This window comes from Suricata suricatta, chromosome 2 (assembly GCF_006229205.1).
Source record: "Suricata suricatta isolate VVHF042 chromosome 2, meerkat_22Aug2017_6uvM2_HiC, whole genome shotgun sequence".
NCBI lineage: Eukaryota > Metazoa > Chordata > Mammalia > Carnivora > Herpestidae > Suricata > Suricata suricatta.
In genome coordinates, this window is record NC_043701.1 from 130,105,192 (window position 1) to 130,128,507 (window position 23,316).

The 23,316-nt window shown below is 38.0% G+C and overlaps 1 protein-coding gene and 1 pseudogene across 1 annotated transcript in view; one reads left to right on the forward strand and one right to left on the reverse strand.

The window, feature by feature from the left end:
* The window catches only part of DNAJC12 (DnaJ heat shock protein family (Hsp40) member C12), a 40,232-nt gene that overhangs the window by 3,913 nt on the left and 13,003 nt on the right, over positions 1-23,316 (reverse strand). The window contains exons 3-4 of the mRNA XM_029915368.1: positions 13,335-13,474; positions 3,655-3,859 (exon numbers count right to left, since the gene is read on the reverse strand). Coding sequence (XP_029771228.1) covers positions 3,655-3,859; positions 13,335-13,474 — 345 coding nt within the window. The remainder of the gene's footprint in view (positions 1-3,654; positions 3,860-13,334; positions 13,475-23,316) is intronic.
* Positions 15,421-15,572, forward strand: LOC115286058 (annotated as a pseudogene).

The window sequence follows — 23,316 nt, forward strand, 5'->3', positions numbered from 1 at the left end:
GTAATTGAAACACGCACACAAAATATGTACAGTATAATCCTTAGTTTTAGGTATACTAACATATATAAATATATACCACAAGATCAATAATAGATATATCCCTAGGCGCTAATATTAGAAGTTGTATTTTCTACCTTTTGTTTGACCATATTTTCACATTTCTTCTGTAATTGTTATTTTGTAGTTTGAAAAAGGTGTTTTCTAGTTTGGTTTCCAATAGAAATAGACCCCCCAGACAAGAATTTGAATGCAAGTGGATAATTTGAAAGATGATTCAAGGAGGTCCTGGTAGGAAAGTAGGGAAAGGAATCAAATTTATAAAAGGTATATGATTGGGCAAGTGGGGCTTGATTGCAGTGGGGACCCCTTGGAAGACAATATAAAAACCCTTCAGAGTTATCGGGTTTGAGAAGTAAAGGAGTTTCCCACCCACATTCACCAGTGTCTGTTGGCTATATCCAAAGGGTGTTTATTCCCTGGCACTTACCGCCAAACCAGCTCAATGGGCAGAGAAAGCACTCTGATAGAAACCATAGAATTGGCAATGGGAAAGTAAATGCCCAGAAAATATGGCGGCACACCCACAGCATCTGCTACATATGATCTTCTTTTAATTCCAAAATGTTACACAAACTGTTTGATTCTAGATTTACATTTATCAGAAGCCATATTTATTGTATATTTAAATGGAAAGAAAAGAAAAGTGAGGTTGTGTTTCACACTAGTTTTCAGCGGCCGGGCTCCATATTTTACTGCAATGAAGAGTCAGAATAGCATGGGGACTATTTGAGGGCTGCTGAGCACAGACGAGGCATCAAAAGGCAAACTCCAAAGTAAGTATCAACCACTGCTTGAAGAAATTAACAAATATGCTGAAGAGGTATGTGAGAAACCACTCAGGACTTACTAAAGCTGACATGAGTAGTATTTCTTAAATGCTGATGTTATAAAAATTTACACTACAGTAAAACAAAGGTACAAATAATCATACAACTGCACTTCGATATATCAAACTCCAACTTCAGGATGCTACTCAGAACAGCCAATAACCTCTTACACACCATTAAGAAAACACTGGCAAATGCAGGTTTTAGGCAAATTTCATAATTCTTATTCCCTAACAAGAGCTTCTCAGAACAATGATCCTCCTCTCATAACCCCCACTTCATCCCTCAGGCACAGTAAAAGGATACACTTCACCATGTGAGGGCATCAAAACTAACATCACGCTGTATTGTGCACTTGAAATTAACATAATAATATATGTTAAGCATACTGGAAATTAAAAAATAATAAAAAAGGAATACTAAAAAAACCTGACATCACAATTTATCCTGAATAAATTACAATATGTCTATACTGTGGAGTGTTTATCTGCTGTTTAAAAGAATGAGTTAATTCTAAATTATTATGGGATTTCTCTAAGGAGAAATCCCATAATAATAAATGCTAACACCAAAAAGAGCACCTACCATGTATGTGGTCTAAATATTCTGCATAGATTGTTTACTACTCAAAAAAACCTTTTGAGTAAACACTACAGTTTTGACCATATAGATAAGAAAACACAGATACAGAGAGGTTAACTTGGTTGGCCAAGTTCACGAAACTCATCAGTAGAAAAGCTGGGATCTGATTCCGGAGCTTGTGCTCTTAGGCTCTGTGTAACATAGAGAAATGTGCATAGTGTAATGCCATTATTTTTTGAAGTTTATTTTTATTTATTTTGAGAAAGAGATAGAGAGCAAGTCACGGAGGGGCAGAAGGAGGGGGAGATAGATTCCCAAGCAGGCTCCGCACTGTCAGCGCAGAGCCCGATGCAGGGTTCAAACTCACAAACCGTGAGATCATGACCTGAGCTGAAGTCAAGAGTCCGACACTTAACACACTGAGCCACCCAGACTCCCCTCATTCTTTATTTTTAAAGCCCTCATGAGTGAACGTGTACTCTTGAGAACAATGTGGAAGGAGACACATCTGGGCATCTGCATTGGTTACTTCAGGAAACAGAAACACAGAAGGATGGGAGACTGGGGTAGACACTAAGTCATTGTTTATATTTGATTCTCTGAATTTTCTAATGACAAGCTCATATTACTTTGGGGTTTTTAAATATCTAAGAAACTAGTTTTTTAAAGGAAGAGAAAATTTTACTGAGTCTTATGAGAGGGATTCAAGTGGAACCTCAGCCTCCTGCCTGAGTGTCTGAAGTGATCAAGTACCCCTCTCCCCCAGTTTTAGTGAACTCAGAACTAGGTCTGAATCTGAAACAGGAAGTCACAGGGCAGCCCCAGGGGTTCAGGAAGCACAGCTCTGAACATTCCAGGGCTGAATAGAGAAGCATGTGCATGTTTGCCTGTGTGTGACTGTCGGTAGGGGTTTCTATGTGTGTATTTGCTTAAAACACTGTTTTTTCTGAAATTCGGGCTTCTGCTTTGATGAGTTTGTTACATTATAACCATTTTCAGTTATGAAGTTGGTGCAATCAATTTGCAGAGTCCACAAAAGGATGTCTTAAGTAACCAGCAGAGACAACCTGAATCACACCCTGAGAATCTTTATTCTAGCAGGTAATGAGAATATAGAGGTCTCCCCAAAGAGAGATTTCAAATGACTATTTCTACAAAGACTATAATTTACCACAAACTACCTAATTATCTTCTTTTTTAAGTAAGGATTCAAGATTCAAGGACTTTCAGGAGCCTCTAGCTTAAATTCTAATGAGGTATTGTATCACAACCCTGAGAATCAAGTAAGAATTTGAGGACAGTGACAGTGCATGTTTATAACACACCTCTATAAGAATAACACAATGGCCAGACAGACAAAGAAAAGATAATAATAGTTGACATTAACCCAAGACCTGCTTGGTAGGTGAATCAGTGTGCTAAGTATTTTACATAGATCTCCTTATTTAATCTTCATGAAAACTCTGTGAGAAGGTAGCATTAATATCTTGATTTTACAGATTTGGAAACTGAAATCTAGGGAGGTTAAGTAACTTTTACCAAGAAATACAGATAATAAGTAAGAGAGCTAAGATGTGAATCGAGGTAATATAACTTGAGAGTTTAACTTCAATAATACCCTGCTTCAGGGATCTACATTTGATTCAGAGCTACATACAGATAAGGTATCTTCTGAAGATAGTGCAATACCTTAGAAACAGACACTGAAGCCAAACTGTCTTAGTTCAGACCCCTTCCCTGCTGTATACAAGCTGTATAGCTTTGAAAAAAATTACTCAATCTCTCTGGACTTCAGTTTTCTTATCCATAAAATGAGAATATTATTGGTACCAACCTCACAAGGTTGTAGAGGATTAAATAAATTAATGTATATAAAATTAATATTAAGATAATACATGTAATGTATGTAAAGAACATTCCTGTACATAGTAAATACTCAATAAATGGCAGCATTATTTCAGTCACTCCCAGAAATGTCTCATATTTTCCCTTGAAAGGAATGTATTGAGGAATGTGTCTTCCAGTTTCTGTGTCAATGCTAAGTACGTATCTCTTAAGGTGATAAAGCAATCCTTAAATATGGCACTCTTGCTTAGTTGGAGAAGGTTGAGAATAAGTACAGTACAAACCAAGCCCTTTAATTTCAGACCTTCTTTGTTCTGCAAAGGTACATGATTTGACTTACTTGGAGAATCTGGATTTTGTGGGGAGAATGACTTCTCCAAGGACTTGGATTCTTTTTGCTCCATTTTCTCTGCGGTTGAAACCAGCTCCTCTTTCTTTATTTCTCTTTGCTCATTCCATTCCTCATCTTCAATCTTGTTGGTATGAATATGGTCAGATTCTTCCAGCATCAGGTCTTTCTTACCTCTGACAGCCCAGTGCATTGACTACATTAGTTAAAAGTAAACACATAATGTAAAATCAACATCATATAGTACTCTATATTTAAAGTTCAATGTGTGATAAAACCTGACCTACTATTATGGTACAGAGTAACAGTGTTAGACTTGACTACTAACCAGATATTAATCAATTAACCCAGGTATTAATAAATTAATCTTCACTAATTTAGAAGACTAATGATATAAGGAGATATCCAAATCATGATAAAGAGCAAAGGGACCTACATCAGAGAGATTTAAAATATGAGACATTTCCTCAGAAAGTTAAACATAGAATCATCATATGACTCAGCAATTCCATTCCTAGGCATATACTCAAAAGAACTGAAAAGAAATGTTCAAAGAAAAACTTATACACTAACATTTATAGCAGCACTATTCACAATAGACAAAAGATAGAAACAACCCAAGTATTCATCAGTTCATGAGTGGATAGACAAAAATGTGTTATAGCCATACAATGTAATATGATTTGGCCATGAAAAAGGAATAAAGTGCTACAGGGTGGATAAACCTTGAAAACATTATACTACATGAAAAAGGAAACCACAAAAAGCCATATATTGTATGATTCCACTTGTAAGAAATATCCAGAATAGACAAATCCATGTAGATAGAAAGCCAATTAATGCTTACAAGGAGCTGGGAGAAGGGGAATAGGAAATAACTACTAACATATACAAGGTTTCTTTTTTGGATGATGTAAAAGTTCTGGAACTAGACTTTTAAACATGTGATGATGGATGAACAGCATTGTGAATCTACTTAATAACGTACCTTTAAAATGGTTAAAATAGGGGCACTTGCTTGCCTCAGTCAGTTAAGCATCCAACTCTTGGTTTCAGTCCAGGTCATGATCTCATGGCTCATGAGTTTGAGTCCCATGTCAGGCTCCGTGCTGACAGCATGGAACCTGCTTAGGATTCTCTCCCTCTCTCTCTGCCCTTCTGCTCGTGCTCTTTCTCATTCTCAAAATAAGTTTAAAAACTATATAAATAAATAAAACAAAGGTAAGAAACAGAATTTTCCCCATTCACCTTATTGTAGTATCTTTTTAAATGCTGTGTCTTCTACATTGACTTCTACCTTCCTATTAAAATATTTAAAATTGGGAAGATGGGTGGATGAATGGAAGGATAAATAAATGAATTCAAAGTGAGAAAGAGAAATTGAGAGTTTGCTGTATAAGAATATTTCAGGTTATTCAACTAACCCTGGCATTAACCAAATTAACAACCATAACTGTTGAAACTTCATCTGAATATCATGGGACCTATTCCTGAAGCACTCCTGAGCAGTAACCTACTACTTGTGTTACTCAGAACCCCAAGGAAAACCCATAAGCCACATATTTAAGCAAGTTTAAAACCCAGAATAAAGTTTTTTCCTGATTCCTGAAATCCAGGATATTGTTTTCCTGTATCACACACACACACACACACACACACACACACACACACACACACAAGGAAAACACAGAAACCAAACCAAACAAACTTTTCTGAAGTTCAAGGCCTGTGAGAACCATGCCAGGAACCACAGAAGGGGCCGCTGCCATGCTGCACACGTGCACATGATTCAAGGGGCGGCTTACTTTTCATCTTCAGCACACTGCTGAAAGTCTGAACTATTTTTTTCTTTGCAATGTTTATTTATTTTTGAAAGAGAGAGAGAGCAAGTACATGCACACAAGCAGGGGAGGGGCAGAGACACGGGGACAGAGGATCTGAAGCAAGCTCTGCACTGATAGCAGAGAGCCTAATGTGGGGCTCAAACTCACCAACTGCAGGATCATGACCTGAGCCAAAGTCTGACACTTAACCAACTGAACCACTCAGGTGCCCCTGTCTGAACTATTTTAAAATACTGGGGTTGTCAGCTTCTATCTGTGGACAACATTTTATTTACCAGTTTAAACAAAACAACATAGGAAGGAAGCACTGAGTATTGCATGTGCATGTGGCAACTTGGTTCACCCAAACAAATGCTGCTAGGCAGGAGCTGGGGTAGATCAGAGCGACAGCTTCTTAAAAGAGCTTGGAGACACCACAATTTCTTATCTCCTTTCTCAGGAACACTAACACTGGCCTCATAGGCAGGAGCCAGGAGAAGCACCTCAACAAGAAGAAAGAAAAAGTAAAAAGGGGTAAAATGCTTTCTTGGGACCTCTTTATTTGTGTATTTTTTTAATGTTTAGGGAAACTCTGTGCCTAACATGGGGCTTGAATGCACAACTCTGAGATCAAGAGTTGCATGCTTGGAGCGCCTGGGTGGCTCAGTTGGTTAAGCATCCGGCTTCGGCTCAGGTCATGATCTCACACTTTGTGGGTTCAAGCCCCGCATCAGGCTCTGGGCTGACAGCAAGTCAGAGCCTGGAGCCTGCTTCTGATTCTGTGTGTGTCTCTCTCTCTGACCCTCCCCTGATCGTGCTGTCTCTGTCTCTCAAAAATAAATAAAAAACATAAAAAAGAAAAAAGAGTTGCATGCTCTACAGATTGAGTTAGCCAGGCACTCTCCTTGGAATCTTTTAAATAAATCTGTTCATCACAACTTTTTTGAGAAAATTGGGAGTACTGAGGGCATGGTGTTAATGAATAAGAGACCAAAATGGTCATTAGTGGTCATTAATAGCATGATCTCAACTATATTAAAAGGTAAGTGTATATATCCAAGTATAGATAAATATATGTATATTCATATGCATATATATAAAACATAGTTACAGATATAGATATACAGACAGACTGGAAGGCAGCATAAGTTTGCATATAATCTAAAACCAGAAATACATTCAAGCCCAGAGAAGTCACTTCTTTCCACCTTCAACACACCACTCCCCAACTGCAAAGGAGCATTGTCCTGAATCCCCTTCCCCATACATAATCAACCCACTCACCCCAAGATTCAAGAACTGCCCCATAAAGCAGTTACTACCAACATTCGATACAATCAGTTCTCACACGAACAAATAAAAGGGGAAAACCAGTGAAAGGAAATGCACCAAAATGTTAATGGGGTTATCTTTTCATGGCAACATTATAAAGTTATTTTTCCTTGTATTTTTTTATTTTTATTTTTTGGTGTTTTCTCAAATTTCCATGACTAGATTACATATACATACAATTAGAAAAAATCAGATTTTAAAAGTTACATGCAGTTATGATTATCAAAACATGTAACAGGGAGTTTCTGGGTGCTGGTCATATGTGTGCTTGGGGTGGGAGTGGTGGTTGTAGAGTATTCACTTCTCAATAATTTGCTAAATTGTAAATGCAGGTATTGGTAAATTTTCTGTAGCTTTATTTTAAAATAAAAATGTTAATTTGGGAGCATCTGGTTGGCTCAGTCAGTGGAGAAAGTGACCCTTGATCTTGGGGTGGTGGGTTCAAGCCCTGCATTGGGCCTAGAATTTACTTTAAAAACAAAAGAAAGAGAAAGGTGGAGTGCTTGGCTGACTCAGAAGGTAGAGCGTGTGTCCCCTGATCTCAGGGTTGTGAGTTTGAGCTCCGTCCTGGGAGTAGAGATTATTTAAAAATAAATTTTTTTTAATGTTAATTTTTTTAAAAGGCAGGGGCCTCAGCTGGTATAAAAAATAACCTGCTTGGGGCACCTGGGTGGCTCAGTCAGTTAAGTGTCCGACTTTGGCTCTGGTCATAAACTTGCGGTCTATAAGTTTGAGCCCCACTTGGGTTCTGGGCTGACAGCTCAGAGCCTGGAGCCTGATTCAGATTATGTCTCCCACTCTCCCTGCCCCTCCCCTGCTCATTCTCTGTCTCTCTCTGTCTCTCAAAAATAAATAAACATTAAAAAATTTTTTTAATTATCTGCTTTTGGTTTGGTTGGTTTACTTCTATTATTGTTTGGTTTAGTTTCTTCCTTTTTCTGCATGTGCACAGAGTAGAAGAAGCTGGCCAAGGCTTTCTCTGTGAAGGGAAAGCATATTGTGAAGATCAGGGAAAAATAAAGAGTAAGAAATTCAAGAACTCAGGGCCCAGAGAGCTGAAAATGTGATCTTTAGACATAACAGGTCAGTTAGGCATCCTGTACAATGTATTTACTCTGTGATTTTGTACTTCTTTCTTGGAAGAAGGGTACCTACCATTTTCTTTAGATGGTGATGAGGACTAATGACTCACCTACAGTAAATGCCTTCTTAGCTGTCAAAGATATTCTGAGGGTACCTGGGTGGCTCAGTGTGTTAAGCATCTGACTCCTGATTTTTGCTCAGGTCATGATCCCATGGTTTGTGTGATCAAACCCCACACCAGACTCCATTCATGGAGCCTGGTTGGGCATGGAGCCTGATTGGGATTCTCTCTCTCCCTCTTTCTCTGCCTTTAAAAAAAGATACTCTGGCATAATAGTTTTACTCACTCATCCATCCCTTTTATAGGTAAATCAGAATAAAATATTTTATCATCAGACCCTTGTATCTGCTGATCCCAATTAAAGAAATGCACAAGGGGAATATCCAAATTGTATCTAACCTTAAATGCAGGCACCTCTCATGCTTTGTAAGTTAATCAAAAGACTAATGTAAGAGCAACGCTAAGCAGCCTGATTTGCTGGGACACAATTAGGCCACTCATACCTGAGTTCACAGAGTGTTTTTTCAGCTCCTCTAAGGTATTAGTTGGGCAGAACAATATTTAACATCAAGCAGACTAGTGTGGAGTGACTCAGTTCAATAGAAAGATCATCAATAAAAATATCAAATAATAGCAGCTGATAGAGCCTAAGAGGAAGACTAGGAATAGGAAAGTCTGTACAGCAAAATAATGAACACACCGAAAGAAAATCATTGTGTGTATGGGGTGAGATAATGCTAAACAGACACCAAGCCTGGGTGCAAAGGCCACTGTCCTACAGTCCGTGAAATTGGTATGTTGTTTATTCTACCTTCTCAATTAATTTGCTTACCAGCTTTCCTTAATGCCTCCCCTCCCAAAAGCCATTTTTTAAAATTCTGGACTTTGGTCAGCAATAAAAAAATTGTGCCTACATGCCAGTAAACATTAAGATAAATAGAGAAAAATCGATGGACTCATGTGAGTCATAGATCAGCTGAATAACTATTCAAAAGTAACTGATTGTTTTTATTCTGGATCAACATGAGTGAATTTTTTACTTGCCTGGGTGATCTCTGACCTGCTTTTGGATAACATTCAATTAGGACAGACTGCCTTCTGAACAGGCCCAGAGGCGTTGAATTGCCCATTGTTTCCCATCTGATGGAGGATAGTGTAGCGATCCAGGCATAGTACAAAGCTTCCCTAGTAGTCTATAGCCAACTGGACTCACCCCAAGGACACCTCCCTGAGCCCAGGAACCCAGAAACAATCAGTAGACAAATAGACCCAAGCGAGGGTAATTGGCAGTCCCAACAAGCCCTCCTAGAAGTAATCAATTTGTCAAACAATCAGTTCACCAAAAATGTGTTTCTATTACCTCTTTATAACATGTATAGCAATGGATATAACATGACAGTTACAGTTTATAAGGATTTTTCTTAGCTCTTTATTTTGGTCGTAGCTTTGCTGCTATCATTTTCCCACAGCCACTCTAAAGCCATTATGATATATATTTCAGAAGTAGAGGGAAATCCATTCATACTCTGGATTCCTTGGAGTAAAACCATTTAGCATGACAGCAGTGAATTTTCCTAAAATCCTTTGAGCTAGAAAGGTCTCTGTTTTCAGATTACCCCAAGACCCAAAGGCTGGGGTAACTGAAGACATCTCTCCATTTCCCTTTATTTAAAACCAATATCACATCTGGTGCCTGGGTGGCTCAGTCACTTAAGCATCTGACTCTCCGTTTTGGCTCAGGTCATGATGTCATAGTTCATGGGTTCAAGCCCCACATCAGGTTCTGCACAGAGCCTGCTTGGGATTCTCTCTCTCCCTTTCTCCCCCCCCCCATTCAAGGTGTCTCAGTCTCTCTCAAAAATAAATAAACTTAAAAAAAAATAAAATAATAAAACCAATATCACATATCTAAACTTAAATTTTCAGTATATTTGTTGATCTGAATAAATTCTATAAATAGTTTTACAAATTAAACTATCAGAAATTTCTAAAAAGGAAAAAGAAAATAAATAGTTTATAAGGTGACTGGGACTAGGTATGGGGGGGGATTACCAGTTACAGTCTTATCAGTCTTGGATCATAGAAATGTGTCACCTTTGAGGTTGTGGCTCATTTGAAGAATTCTCCTAAAGGAGATTCTGTGATATGAACCTGTATGTGATGCTGCCAGAGTACATTAAGATGTGTCCTGCATTGAAGGTATTGATACTAATATTACTCCCACCACTTCTTTCCCTTCCAGAGGGATTATATTGTTTAAGTAAAAAGCAGAAACACAGGGTTGGTGATATAAAGGGTAGGGGTTTTATGAGATTTAACAACCTATAAATGTATAGGGTGAGCAAACATGCAGATATGTTTTAGATAAATATCACCTGAAATTTAAAGCCTTAGTTATAATCATTTTATTGTCAGATGGCATATGTAACATACTAACCCAAATACCTCAGTGGTAATGTTTACCTACAAAAGGAAAGACAATGGGCTATTTGGAAGGTGAACATACTAGCATGATAATTTTTATTAATTTTTCCATGTGGTGAATGTGAAAGGATGAACAAAGGACACGCATGCACATAGAAAGCAACAACTAAAATGTTATAGACAGAGGGAGCTTTCACATGCAGTAAAGACTGTAAGGATTAGAACAGAAAAGAATAAGAGGAAATAGGAAGTCTATTGAATGAGTGACAAAACTCGGATATAGGGGATTCACTGAGGAAGAGAAACAAGCAAGTCAAAATAACAAGGTTTAGCCCAAAGAACACTGTACATGAATAATATTATCACTGTTGATTTAAAGCAGAATGATATGCATCTTATCATTTTTGTTCCATCAATAAAAAATCTCAAACCAAATGATGGCCCAGCATACTGTTTGGATTTTGCTGACAAGACAAACAATGCAGCCAGTAATATCTAAAATATTATAATTGTGGGGCACCTGGGTGTCTCAGTTGGTTAAGTGTCTGACTCTTGATTTCGGCTCAAGTCATGATCTCACAGCTCATGGAATCGAGTCCTGCATCAGGCTTTGTGGAGAGAGTATGGCATCTGCTTAGGATTCTCTCTCTCCCTCCCTCTCTCTCTGCCATACGTACACAAACTTTCTCTCTCTCAAATTAAATAAATATTTTTTAAATCTTTTAAATAATAAAATATTATTTTATATTGTAAGACCTCAAACAATCCCTAGTTAATCTAAATTCAAGGCAGAAATGACATGTTTAGAGACAGAAAATTAGAATTTAAAGGAAAGATATATCAATATAAATTAGAGGAGAAATTTGGAGAAGAATTTTTGAAAAATCCACAGCTAATTTGATATTACTGATTAAAGTTAAGTAACAGAGTTTAGTAAATCATCAAAAAAAGAAAAAGAATTACAAATCAAAAAGCATTAGCATAGCAAGGGTCATTAATTCAGTTGCAGTTACAGTGTGTCACACTGGAGAATGAAACTATGGTTATGTGGAGATGGTAGAAAGAACAGTGTTTATTTAGTCAGTGTCAACAAGGAATTTTGGATATACACAATGGAAAAGAAAAAGATCTTATTTTTGAGTATGTGAAGTAATTATTATTTTTTAAAGGATCTACTTATTTTGTATATATATGCTTAATCCTTCATAAATAACCTGCTTAAAACAAATTACATCAATATATAACTAATTCCAATATGAGATGAATAAAATGGTTTACATTTTATGTAGAGTAGTTTTCAACTATATGTACTTTGAGAGTTTTGCATTGTTCTCCTCATTATGTCAAAGACTCTCCCTGATTATTACAGGTCTTTTGCCAGTGAAAAAACAACTTGCTTGTTTTCTTAAAGTAAAAATTGTTAAGAAAGAAATCTAGATGTAAACCTGAATGGGTATAATTTAGGAGATATGAATCCCTTTATAGACTCATTCTAGCAAGTGTCCCTAAAAATGTGCCTATAATTTGAGTACACACACACACACACACACACACACACAGGAATATTACTTGGCAATCAAAAAGAATGAAATCTTGCCATTTGCAGCAACATGGATATAACTAGAGAGTATTATGCCAAGTGAAATAAGTCAGTCAGAGAAAGACAAGTATCATTTGACTTTACCCATATGTGGAATTTAAGAAACAAAACAGATGAACATAGGGAAAGACAAGAAAAATAAGATGAACACAGAGAGGGAGGCAAAGCATAAGAGATTCTTAAATACAGAGAGAACACACTGAGGGTTGCTGGAGGAAAAGTAGGTGGAGGGATGTGCTAAATGGGTGATGGGCCTTAAGGAGGGCACTTGTTGGGATGAGCACTGGGTGTGATATGTAAGTGATGAATTACTTGGTTCTACTCCTGAAACCAATAACGTACTGTATGTTAGCTAACTTGAATCTAAATGAAAATATATATATATATATATATATATATATATATAAAATAGAGTAACATATATTTTAAGTCTCATGTCATATAAAAGTGTCCCTAATTTTTAAAAAAGCTGGATAATATATCACACTTGAGCATTTAGAAAAACTTTTAAATCATATTTTCTCTATAATATATAAAGGTCAGTGTAAGAACAAAATAAGTATATAACACAGTAATTATATTTTTTATACTTAGCTTTTTTTTTGAGAGAGAGAAAGAGAATGAATGCTCATGCATGTGAGCAGGGGAGGGGCTGAAGGAGAGAGAGAGAGAAAGAGAGAGAATCTTAAGCAGGCAATAATCTCAACTCAAAGCCTGATGCAGGGCTGGATCCCATGATCCTGGGACCATGACCTGACCCAAAATCAAGACTCAGACACCAAACTGACTGAGCCACCCTGGGGCCCCTATATTTAGTTTTTTTTTTTAATAGCGTGAAGAGAGGAATGCAATAGCTTTAGAAGTCTCTCTGCATCTATCCAATGACTCTTTCCCAAGAATCTATAACAAGAATAAACTTAAAATAAATTTAGTTTTCTTTAATTAATCTAACTCTGTGTTTTATGGAATTTATAAGCCTTGAGAAGAGAACAGGCTGATATGAACTAAAAAGATGGAGGAGATGAATTTGCATTGGTTCAAATTCAGCAGTACTATATGAGCAACTTGAGAAGCACAGTTATCAGAATGTGTAAAACAGTAAGTGATAATGAGGACTGTATATATTGAATCAAACAGCCAGAGACTGGCAGTGGTAGTCATGAGCTCTTCTGGCACTGATCCATTGTGTTTACCTTCACAGGATTTTGTGGACACTGAGTTATATACAGATTCTACCAGCTTCTTGGTCTCCCTCCTACTGCTTATTGACTTTTTAAACTCTTATGTGAGTCTAATCCATGGGAAGCCTGAACTTCATAAATTCACATCCTCCCAGAGAGAAACCTACCATTTTCACCGAATCGCTCAATGCTTCCCACTGGTGGAATGGCATTGACATCTTGCTCCTTCGCCAGTGGTCATAGCGGGCACGACTCTCTGTATTAGTCAGAATTTCCTTTGCCTTCTGCAGTTTCTGAAAGGTCTCCACTGGAAAACAAATCAAAAGATGAGCACTTCTTTCCTGGAGGAGTTATTTTAAACTCCCAAGCAAACTGATCTCACTGGAACATGTCTCTGATTTTCACTCACTGTGTGACCTTGAGCCAATTCACCTTTTCAAGCTTTAGTTTCCTCTAGTGAAGTGAATCATAAGGACAGTGTATGTATGTATGTAAAGTGTATCATGTATGTAGAGTACGTGGCTCACAATTGAGCCTCTGCTCTTACTGAGCTCGTGATGTGCCAGATGCTGTTCCAGGTGCTGATGACACGGGTGTGAACATACACATGAACGATTTAGTGGGACTGACATTTATAAACATTTTTAAAATTACAATTTTGTCTACTAGGTAGAAAACCACCTTTCCTAATTGTAGTTATGAGGAAGGGTAGTGATCAGGCTAGAGGAACAGTGTAAATGAAGACTCTAAGGCAGGAAAGAGCATGGTGATTTAGAAAAAGTAGAGGATGCCAATGTGGCTGGAGGACAGAGGGCTGGGAAAGGACAATGAAGAATAGGGCTGTAGAGTAGACAAGGGCCCAATCATCCAGGACCTTAGAGGCCTAAGGATTCTGGTCTGGATTTTTGTTGTAAGCACAAAGAGAAGTTGTTGGGAGGTTTTAAGCACAAGACATAACATGGTAGGTGGTTGATAAATGGTAGCTTTGTCACGGACCTATTTGACCAATTGGCATACAGTAGAAACCATTCGTGCCTCTTTTGGAAACACTTGCAATGTCTCTTCTGCTCCTTAGTGAATTTAAAAATTTCTCTCTCTCTCTCTCTCTCTCTCTCTCTCTCTCTCTCTCTCTCTCTCTAGTGGTACTGGTTTATTTCCATTGCAGTATTTTTTTTGTGAGAGAGAGAGAGTGTGAGTGGGGGAGGGTCAAAGGGGGAGAGAGATAGAGAGATAAATAGAGAGAGAGAGATAATCCTAAGCAGTGGGATCTGACAGTACAGAGCCAGATGCAGGGCTTGAACTCACAAACCATGAGATCATGACCCAAACTGAAATCAAGAGTCAGATGCTTAAATGACTAAGCCATCTGGGTGCCCCTGAAGTTAAGACTTTCTATAGAACAGTATATAAGATCAATATACACAAATCAATTGTGCTGCTTCTATACAGTAGCAATGAGCAATCTGAAAATGAAATTAAGGCATTTAATTGAAATGAAATGCACTTACAATAGCATCAAAAAGAATAAAATACTTAGAAAAAAATGTTAACAAAGTAAGTGCAAGACTTATTATATATTGAAAGCTATAAAACACTGTTGAAACAAATTAAATACCTAAATAAATAGAAAGACATCAATATTCATGGATCAGAGGACCTAACATTGCTAAGAAGGTGGTACTCCCCAAACTGCTCTATAGATTAAATGCAATCTCTATCAAAATCCCAGCTGCTTCTTTTTGCAAAAATTGACAAGCTGATCCTAATAAATCCATATGTACACACAAGGGACCCAGAATAATCAAAATAATCTTAAAAAATAAAAACAAAGCTGGAAGAACTCACACTCCTAATTTAAAATTTTCTACACAACTACAATAATGAAAAGAGTGCAGTACTGGCATTAGATTAAGAGTCCAGAAATAAACCCTCAAATTTACAGTCGATTGGTTTTCTACAAAAGTACCAAGATCATTCAATAGGGAAAAAATTGTCTTTTCAACAAATGGTGCTGGAACAACTGGATATCCACATATAATACAATTAAATTGGATCCTTACCTCACACCATATACAAATATTATCTCAAAATGGATCCTAGACATACACTTGATCTTAGCAGAAATGCCAAGATGCAATAAAATGGATCATAGATCAAAATGTACAAGCTAAAACTATAAGACTCTGAGAAAAATATATAATAGTAAATCTTTGTGACCTTGAATTAGGCAACAGCTCTTTAGATATGACACCAATCACTTCTTGGCCTTTTGGCTAAGATCAAATGTAGTATCTGGTCTTATCAGTTTAGATATGACACCAAAAGCCAACAACAAACAAAATGAAACAGAAAACTGAAAATTTTGTGCTTCAGAGATCATCAAGAAAGTGAAAAGACAAGCCACAAAATGTAAGAAAATATTTGCAAATCATAGGTGTGATGAGGAATATATATCTAAAATTTATAAAGAATTCTTACAACTCAATAAAAAGACTAATAGCCTATTTAAAAATGAGTAAAGGATATGAATAGGCATTTCTCCAAAGAAGATATACAAATAAGCAATTAACACATGAGAAAATGTTCATGATTAGCAATTGGGAAAATACAAATCAAAACCACAGTGAGATACCACTTCATAATCACTAGAATGGCTAAAATAAAAAGATAGATAATAACAAGTGTTGGTGAGGATGTGGACAAATTTGAGGCCTCATGCATTGCAGGTGGGATTGTAAAACAGTATAACTGTTTTGAAAAACAGTTTATCAGGGGTGCCTGGGTGGCTCAGTCGGTTAAGCATCCGACTCGTGATTTCAGCTCTAGTTATGATCTCTTGGTTCAGGGGTTTGAGCCCCATGTCAGGGTCTGCCCTGACAGTGAGGAGCCTGCTTTGGATTCTCTCTCTCTCTCTCTCTCTCTCTCTCTCTCTCTTTTCCCCTTCCCCATTTATGCTCTCTTTCTCTCTCTCTTTCTCTTAAAATAAATAAACAAAATAAAACTTAAAATAACAACATTTTACCAGTTCCTCAAAATGTTAAACATAGAGTTGCCATATGATCCAAAAATTCCAACCCTAAACGTGCATCCAGGAAAAATGAAAACATATGCCCACACAAAAACTTGTATACGAATGTTCATAGTTACACTATTCATACTAACCATAAAGTGTAAACAACTCAAATTTCCATCAGTTGGTAGTTGGATAAACAAATATTTTTTTTTATAGAGAGAGTGTGAGTGGAGGGAGAAGGGCAAAGGGAGAGAGAGAAAGAGAGAGAGAGAGACAGAGAGAGAGACAGAGAGGGTTTGATCCCATGACACTGGGATCATGACCCAAGCTGAAATCAAAAGTCAGACACTCAACCCACCCAGGTGCCCCTGTGGTATATACATTTAATGAAATCACTCAGCCACAAAATAAATTAAGTACTAAAATATGCTACAAAATGGATGAGCCTTGAAAATACTAGGCTAACTAAAAGAAACCAGTCACAAAAGGCCGTATATTATATGATTCCATTGGTAGTAAAATATCCAGAATGGACAAATCTATAGAGAGAGTAAATAGATTCCATAGTGATCAGGGGTTGGGCAGGGGGAAATGGGAAGTAATTGCTAATGAGTACAGAGTTTCTTTCTTTTTCACAACAGCCTTATGAGGTGGATATTATTATTATTATCATTATGATGATGATGATTCCCATTTTAAAGAATCTAAAGCTGAAGGAGTTGATGTAACTTGCCCAAAGTCCTAAAACATCAAGTGATGGAGCCACAAAATCAAACCCTAGTCTGCCAGACTCCCCAGCTGGTGCTCTCCACTTGCCTACCTTCCTGCACCTTCCATTTTCCTGCAATGGATGCTACCCCCCCAATCTCCACTTTCTTCTCCACCTCCAGGGTTAATAAAATGTCAGCATTCATCAATAAGATCCAAGATGTGCCCTTCAGAAGCTCAGTAAGGAATATAAATAAACCATTTCAATATCTTGTGATAGAAATATAGAGGCAAAGGCCTCGCTTTCTGTAAACAAACATTTAAAATAGAGAGACAAAACTGGTTCTGCTTGGAGAGTCAGAAAACATTTCATTAGTTTTCTGTGCATTTGGAGTCATCCTTGACTTTTCTCTTTCTCTCACAACTCACTTCTAATCCCTTAGCAAACACTACTGGCTCTACTTTTAAAATATATCCAAGATCTGACCCCTTGCTGCCATTTCCACTACCACTGCTCTGGTTGAAGCTTCCATCTTTTCTTGGATGGAGTATTATACCAACCTGTCTCCCTGCCTTTGCCTCAATCTGCTTTCTACATAGCAGTCAGAGAGACCTTTTTAAAAATAAGTAATATAATATCACATCTGTGCTCAAAATTACTTTTAATAACTTCCCATTTCTCTTAGAGTGCAACTAAAAGTTCTTACCATAAATGGCATGCCCAGTAGTCCCACCATGCTCCGCCTGCCCTCTATCTTCTCTTCCCCCGCTGACCTCATTTTCTTCCACTTACCCCATCTCCCTTGCTAAGGCCATAAGAGCTTCCCTGATGCTCCTTGAGAATGCCAAGCAGGGCTTTGGCACTTAAATCTTTTCTAAAACCCAGGCACACGTATGGCTTACTTCCTTCAGATGTCATCGCAGATGCTGTCCTGTAGAGATGGTTTTCCCTGACTATGCTATATAAAATGCCTGTCCATTAGCCCCACACTTTTATCTCCTTTGCCCTACTTTACTTTTCTTTATACTACTTGCCTTTGGCCATTATGTATTTATTTGCTTACGATCTATCTCCTCTATCAGAATACAAACTCTGTGAAAAAACAACTTGATCTGTTTTGTTCTCTGCTATATCATTTGCATTGAAACAGTACAGCAGGTGTTCAAGAAGCATTTGTTCAATGAATCAATAAGTGAATGCTTCCTATTTCGAGTGTGAATATAAAAATGTTACGTAGTGCTATTCCCTGAGCTCCAACCACCAAAAAAATTACACTTATCACTTATTCACTTTGTGAATTAGGAATATTTTAATAGTATCAGTGGGAAAACTAATTTAAATTACCCTGATAGTGCTTAAAATACCTCATTGGAGTTAGTTGAGAGTCTCTCAAACAGGTGTTGAAGTAAATGTACCAACTATACTTACAGTATTGAAAATTCTGAAATACTTCTATACCCCAGGTGGTAAAGAACTGGTATTCCTGAGCCCCCATCCTCCAAACACCACCACTTTACATGTTCCCCCAGCAACGAGACATACTTCGTGCCACAGCAAGGTCCCTCCAAGACTCTACTCCAAAACTGGACAGCCCAGTACCTCACAGGTCATTTGCTACTTAATATCACTGCTGGAGGTAGAAGCAACTGGTGGATTAAAGGGAAGACCCTAAAGATGGGGTTATTGAAAATGACAGAGAAATAAACTAATAAAAAAGCATCTTGCCATAGTAGCTCACTCCAGTGAGTAATCCTTCCTGCTGCTGATGACAATTTAAATGTCCCACTGTACAAATAAGATGTCACTTTTTCCAACACAAATAAAAGGCTTATGAAATCATCACCACAGATGCACATGTCAGTTACATGTTTATCTATGAGTCACTTTTTCTTTGGACATTACTGTTAACCTGTTTTACAGAGTCTCCAGAATGAAAGAAGCCTGCTTGGGATTATTCTGATATCAATGCCTTGACAACAATTAATAAGCAGAAAGCTAAAGAGACTTTATCTTTCCTGATAGGCGGCCTTTCCTTGTTCCATCCTCTCCACCACATTTAATAAAAATGAGTTTCAGTTTATATTTGTCCTTTAATATATACCTAATCAAATGAATCACACAAGATAAACATTTACCAGTTCTGGGAAGAGAGATCTCATTTTATAAGCTTACGTGAGCAAATGATCCTGGGACCTTTGAAAGACATTCTGATTTAACTCCTAGGTCTGCTCTGAAAATACAGAAGTTCTTTTAAATTCATATTTCACAATAGAATTTTTATTATTATAGCCACATTTTAAATGTAGGCCACTTACAATTACTTCAAAAATAATAATAAAAATATGATATCTGAGCATACCTTGAAAAAATCTGGAGGAAAATACACCACTGTTAATAGTTTTTCTCTGCCAAGGAGAGATAAGAGCAGACTTTCACTTTCAACATTATTTATTACTGTGTGTTATTTTATTCAAAGAGAAAAAAGCAATAAAGAGTTTTTAAAGTAGGAAAGCACGGAGATATGGAAAGATATCAGTTAGCAAGGACAAAGAGCTCTCCTTCAAAAACCCAATGTTTCTGAAGCCTACAAATCAATAACAAAAATGCCATTTCACAGATCTTTAACTCAGTCTGAAATCCCCTTCTTCAGGGTCAGAGAGAAGTTAATAAAGCATTGGCCCGAAACAGTTACTGTCACGTGTACACACAGGACCGGCATGAGCACCAGCCAGGAGCTCTTGAGCTCAGTGACACAAGCTCAGGCAGGCACAGCTGGTCCTGCCTACGTCACCCACACCTGGAGAGGAGAAGGGATTTCTGAAAACCTAAAAGCCTTCTATCTAATTTTTTTTAAGTTTTATTTTATTTTTGGGAGAGAGAGAGAGAGACAGAGTGGGGGGAGGGGTGCAGAGGGAGAGGAAGACAGAATCTGAAGCAGCCTCCAGGCTCTGAGCTGCCAGCGCAGAGCCTCACATGGCTCAGACACAGGGCTTGAACTCACAGACCGCTAGATCAAGATCCGAGCTGAAGTCAGACGCCCAACCAACTGAGCCACCCAGGAGCCCCAAAAGCCTTTGATTTAGAATTTTTTAAAAAATGAAAAGGAGAAAGATGTACTGTTTACTTACAAAAAAAGAAAATTATTTTATTAAATTTTTATCTTGGAATCCTGCATTTAAAAAAAAAAGAAAAAGAAGTTCAATGAGTCATAATTGCCATCATTCACTAAGCTATTCCTGCATGCTCAGGAATGTTAGTCTCCACATCAGATGCATGAAGCAGTATATTATTAATTAGTACCTCTTTTTCCTATTAGAACACTGTAGCTCAAAGAGATTGCCCAAGGTCTACTAGCTCATAAGTGGGAGCAAGGAGCAATCCAGACAGACACGATTGTGCTCCCTATCTACTACTCCATCATGCTAACAAATTAGTAATTAGTAATGGAAATGATTGAGACTACACTTAATGAACAAAAAAGGTACATATACAAGTATAATGTCTTCTACAGGCGGTTGCTCTATGAGCTTTCACCTTAATGAAATATGTTTCAAAATCCACTGAATGCATCCTGAATTTCTGTCAAACTAAAATTCAACATCTGGATGAATTTTTGTTTAACCTTTTATAATATTTTTATCAGTACTCTTAATCCTTCTTGAAGTGTATAAAGAACCACTTAAGGGGCGCCTGGGTGGCGCAGTCGGTTAAGCCTCTGACTTCGGCTCAGGTCAGATCTCACATTCGTGGGTTCAAGCCCCGCGTCAGGCTCTGTGCTGACAGCTAGCTCAGAGCCTGGAGCCTGTTTCAGATTCTGTGTCTCCCTCTTTCTCTGACCCTCCCCCTCTCATGCTCTGTCTCTTCTGTATCAAAAATAAATAAAAGCATTAAAAAAATTAAAAAAAAAGAACCACTTAAATTTTCAGAAAGTCATATTAATTTAAATTGAGTAAATGGATGCTTAAACAGATTTGAAAACAATTTCTACCCAAAGATAGGATCATCTATCAACTACAAGCCCTACAGGAGAAGATATTGATGTCTGTGTACATTTCATTTTAAACAATATTTCCAGTTCAGTGTTTCTCTGAACAAGAAGCCTTGAGGTAGCCCATACGTGAAAATTTCCATCACTATGGTAACCAGAAATGGCAGTGACTGCACAGTGATTCATCATGTATCCCAAATAGAATTTGTTTGCCGGCTCCAGAGAAACAACTCAAATCCACGCTTTATTGGAAAAGAACCTAGTTAAAGAATAACCTTAGGTGGTAGTTGTTTTTAAGTGTTTATCAGTTTTTTATACTTTTAGGTTATTAGGACATCTATCTTAATAGTAACTCCAGTTCAAAGAGGCAATTAATATGTCTCCCAAAGAAATGTTCTTGACATTTATTTATTCACTCATTCAATAAATGATTTGCCCTAAGTAAGTGTCCTCCAAGGTAGGTGCTATGCGAGGCATGGGGCATGTTACTGTGAACAAGATAGTAGGAGGCCTGCCTCACTGAGCTTTCAGGATGACTAATAAGCAAATAGGCAACAAGGAGGTGGTGTGATATACAGCTTGCTGCCTGACATGTAGTGTGCTCTGGGTAGTGGGACCCACATGACCTCCCAGAGGAAATCCTGACTAAGCCGAAACCTCACACAGGAGCATGACCTAACCAATCAAAGCAAGGCAGAGAGGTGTGCAGGCCCCAGAGAGAGCCAGACAGAGGAAGAAACAGGCATAAAGTTCTGAAGAGTAGAAGATAGGGCATATTCAGTCAGAGTGGCTAAAATGAACAAATCAAGAGACTATAGATGCTGGCGAGGGTGTGGAGAGACGGGCACTCTCCTACACTGTTGGTGGGAATGTAAACTGGTGCAGCCGCTCTGGAAAACAGTGTGGAGGTTCCTCAAAAAACTATCCATACAACTCCCCTATGACCCAGCAATAGCACTGCTAGGGATTTACCCAAGGGATACAGAAGTGCTGATGCATAGGAGCACATGTACCCCAATGTTCATAGCAGCAATGTCAACAATAGCCAAAACATGGAAAGAGCCATGTCCATCACCTATGAGTAGATCAAGAAAATGTGGTACATATACAATGGAGTACTACTTGGCCATGAGAAAGAATGAAATGGGGCCATTTGTAGGAAAGTGGATGGACCTTGAGGGTGTCATGCTAAGCGAAATAAGTCAGGCGGAGAAGTACAGATACCATATGTTTGCACTCATAGGTCTAACAGGAGAACAGGAGAAACCTAATGGAGGACCAGGGGGAGGGGAAGAGGGAAAGAGAGTTGGGGAGAGAGAGGGACGCAACACTTGAGAGACTATTGAATACTGAAAAGGAACTGAGGGTTGAAGGGGAAGGGAATGGGGGGAAAAAGAGGTGGTGGTGATGGAGGAAGGCACTTGTGGGGAAGACCACTGGGTGTTGTATGGAAACCAATCTGACAATAAACTATTAAAAAAAAAAAAAGAAAATAGGGTATATTGAGGAATCAAGGTAGTTCTCTGTGGCTAAAACATGGGGCTGTAGGCAAAGTGGTGGAGAGAAAATGAAAATGGAGAGATACAAAGGAGTCAGGAAGCACAACATGAAGGGACTTGTAGTTAAAGGCCCAGAAATGACAAAGAATGAACTACTGCTGCATGTACAGAATGGGCAACTATCACAGACACAATGTAAAGCAAAAGAGTGTATACTGTATGATTCCATTTACATGAAATTCAAAACTAGGCAAAACTAATGAAGGAAATAGAGATCCAAAAATGGGAAAGGATACCAACTTTGATTAAAATGTAAAAAGTGACTCCTGGGGTGCCAGAAATGCTCTACATCCATCGGAGCAGTGGTTAAGCTGGTAATATGTAGACAAAACTTTCTCAAGTTTATACTTATGGTTTGTTCACATTGTCTTAAACAGACTGTACCTTAATAAAAAAGGTAAAAATCATATAACAAAAAATGGGGCACCTGGGTGGCTCAGTTGGTTGAGCACCTGACTCTTGATTTCAGCTCAGGTCATGATCTCAGGGCCGGGTGGGGCTTCATGCTGAGTTTGGAGCCTGCTTGGGATTGTCTTTCTCTCTCTCTTTGCCCTCTCCCATTCTTGTGCTCACTTGCTCTCTTTCTCTCTCTCTCTCTCTCTCTCTCTCTCTCTCTCTCAAAAATAAATAAATAATAAAATAGTTTTTTAATTTTTAAAAAGTATAACAAAAAATGACTTGATACATTGGAAAATGACCTGTTTATACAAATCAAAAGGATCAATGATTTCTAGAGAAAATTAATAAAGAACTTTAAGAAAAGAGAAAATTGGGGGCACCTGGGTGGCTCAGTCGGTTGAGCCTCCTACTTCGGCTCAGGTCATGATCTCACGTTCCTGGGTTTGAGCCCCGTATTGGGCTCTGACAGCTAGCTCAGAGC